The 3,014-nt window shown below is 42.7% G+C and overlaps 1 protein-coding gene across 1 annotated transcript; it reads right to left on the bottom strand.

The window, feature by feature from the left end:
* Positions 1-589: 589 nt before the first annotated feature.
* Positions 590-1,516, bottom strand: LOC120379938 (olfactory receptor 1019-like). The gene has a single exon (XM_039497452.1). It carries the CDS (start codon positions 1,514-1,516, stop codon positions 590-592), a length of 927 nt encoding a protein of 308 aa, XP_039353386.1.
* Between the last annotated feature and the right edge of the window lie 1,498 nt (positions 1,517-3,014).

The raw sequence follows: 3,014 nt of genomic DNA on the forward strand, positions 1-3,014 counted from the left end.
CAGGGGAGGGGGTGAAGGGAAAGCCCTCTAACACTCCTATCTTGCCCCAGTTCATAAATCAGACTGGGGCTTAAGTGTCTGGCCACACAGAATGCACATGCTCAGACCAAACAAAATAAATTAATTAATTACTGAAATAATTTAATAATCATAAAGTGCCCAGGGGGTTAGTAATGATGTTGTTTTTTTTCAGTACAAAGTACATGAGATAAATGCTACTGAACTTTCACAGCAATGTCTCATGATTCTAGAATGATCTCACAAGATCAGAATCATGGATGGAACGGTGCTTGTGGATGTGGTGGCTGGGAATATTTTAAGATCTTAGATGGGGTGAGTGGGATTATTGTAATAAATCAATGTCTTTGGCGAGTGGGAATGGCCAGGTACACTGCCATAATGGATGGGAATGTCTTTGGTTGGTATCTATGCTAAATGGGAATGCACCAGACTTGGGGCTGAGGTAACTAAAGAAAAAGTCAAGTTCCCTCCATCCCTACTCTGAATCAGCTGCCAAATAATTTAGGGAGACTTTTTTTTTTGGAAATATATTGCTGCATTCAAAGAAAGAACTGTCTCCCTCTTCAAGCTATTTCCTACTTCTTCCCATGGCTTTCTTGAAGGCGGCTTGCACATCCTTGTTCCTGAGGCTGTAGATCATTGGGTTCAGCATGGGTGTGACCACAGTGTAAAACACAGAGACCACTTTCCCAATGTCCATGGAGTAGCTGGAGGAGGGGTGGAGGTGGGTGAAGAAACCTGGGCCATAGAACAGCAGGACGATGAGGAGGTGGGAAGCGCAAGTTGAGAAGGTTTTGCGTCTGCCCTGGGCTGAGCGGATTTTCATGATAGTGGATAGTATGTAGGCGTATGATGTGGAAATCAGCAGGAAGCAACTTCCACCTACTGCTCCACTGAGCAGAAAAACCACCACCTCATTAAAATAGGTGTCCATGCAGGCCAATTTGATCAAAGGAGGAATCTCACAGAAGAAGTGGTTGATTTCATTGGGACCACAGAAAGGTAGCCTGGCTATGAAGAACGTATGTAACATTGAGTAGACAAAACCACCTATCCATATAGCAATGGCAGAGCACATACAAGTCCTTTGGTTCATGATGGTTGCATAGTGCAAAGGCTGGCATATTGCCATGTAGCGGTCATAAGCCATCAGGGCAAGAAGAAAAGATTCAGATCCAGCAAAGGAGATGAGAAAGTACAGCTGGGCCATGCAATTGGAGAAGGAAAGAGATTTAATCTTGGCAACCAATGTCACTAGCATATTAGGGAGAGTGACAGAAGAGTATGAGATGTCTAAGAGAGACAAGTTGACCAGAAAAAAGTACATAGGAGTGTGGAGAGTGGTATCCGCCCAGATAGCCAAGCAAATGGAGAGGTTGCCAGCCAAGGTCAGCAGGTAGATAATCAGGAAGCTCATGAAGAGTAATGGCTGCATTTCTGGGAAGCTCGAGAGGCCCAGGAGTCTGAATTCTGTCACTGTGCTTTGATTGTCCATGTCTGTCACTTTACCTGCATGCAGGAACAAATAAGGTGAATATACTCAGTTGAAAACAACATGTGGATAATAAAGATAGTGGAACGGAGAGAAGGTATATGTATGCTAAACACATGCTGTATCATGTCTTCCTTTTTGGACCACATTCTGTAGTTCAGGGAGCATTTCTGTCTGTCAAGCTCTTTCAAACATAATTGGGTTCAGCATGGGTGTGACCACAATGACTCAGTTGAAAACAACATTTATTATTAATTATTATTCTTATTACTTCTAGATATATTCCCATGTAACAACCTAAATAATAATACTTGATGTTCAATATTTATTCTGGCTGCACAGTCCTAATTTACATCAATCCACCATGGAAATTCAGCAGCTACCCAAAGTTTATATTCTATGTTTCGATTTTTTTCTATCTTAAGGACAGATTCTTTTTAAATGAAGGTTTAAAGTTCAAGTTAAAATGGTAACTTCTTATCAGGGCTGGTGGAAATTTTTCTGCCCCAAAAACCATACAAGCACATGCTGGAATCCATCTTGATTCAGGAGAGAAAGTGCATGCTTAAAATTAAACAAATGTGTATGCGTTTTCCTCAGTATGGATGGATGAATTCCTGATTCCCTGGGCAACCTGGGCAGCAGTGACCCTGAGATGGTTGAGTTCAGGATCCTCACAAAAGGAAGAAAGGAGAATAGCAAAATACAGATCGTGCTCTTCAGAAAAGCAGACTTTGACTCCATTAGGGAACTGATGGGCAGGATCCCCTGGGAGGCTAATATGAGGAGGAAAGGAGTCCAGGAAAGCTGGCTGTATTTTAAATAAGTCTTATTGAGGTTGCAGGAACAAACCATTCCTATGTGACAGATGATGTGTAAAAAGATGAAGTACTCAATGCTATTTTGCCTTGGTCTTCACAGACAAGGTCATCTCCCACACTGTTGTCCTGGGCAACATGGGATGGAGAGGAGGTGAGCAGCCCTCAGTGGTGAAAGAACAGGTTAAGGACTATTTAGAAAAGCTGGACATGCACAAGTCCATGGGTCCAGATCTAATGCATCTGAGGGTGCTGAGGGAATTGGCTGATGTCATTGCAGAGCCATTGGCCATTAGCTTAGAAAACTCATGGTAATCGGGGGAGGTCCTAGACAATTGGAAAAAGGCAAATATCATGCCCATCTTTAAAAAAGTGAAGAACCTAGGAAATTACATACCGGTCAGCCTCACCTCAGTCCCTGGAAAAATCATGGACCAGGTCCTCACAGAAACCATTTTGCAGCACTTGGAGGAGAGGAAGGTGATCAGGAACAGTCAACATGGATTCCCTAAGAGCAAATCATGCCTGACCAACCTGATTGCCTTTTATGATGAGATAACTGTTCTGTGGATACGGGGAAAGCAGTCGACGTGACATATCTTGACATTAGCAAAGCTTTCAGTACATTCTCCCACAATATTCTTGCCAGCAAGTTAAAAATGTATGGATTGGATGAATGGACT

The sequence above is a fragment of the Mauremys reevesii genome, linkage group 13 (genome assembly GCF_016161935.1).
Source record: "Mauremys reevesii isolate NIE-2019 linkage group 13, ASM1616193v1, whole genome shotgun sequence".
Lineage (NCBI taxonomy): Eukaryota > Metazoa > Chordata > Testudines > Geoemydidae > Mauremys > Mauremys reevesii.

What these genes read in the sequence shown, in the direction of transcription:
- LOC120379938 (XM_039497452.1), bottom strand. Translation starts at nt 1,516, where the DNA reads ATGGACAATCAAAGCACAGTGACAGAATTCAGACTCCTGGGCCTCTCG.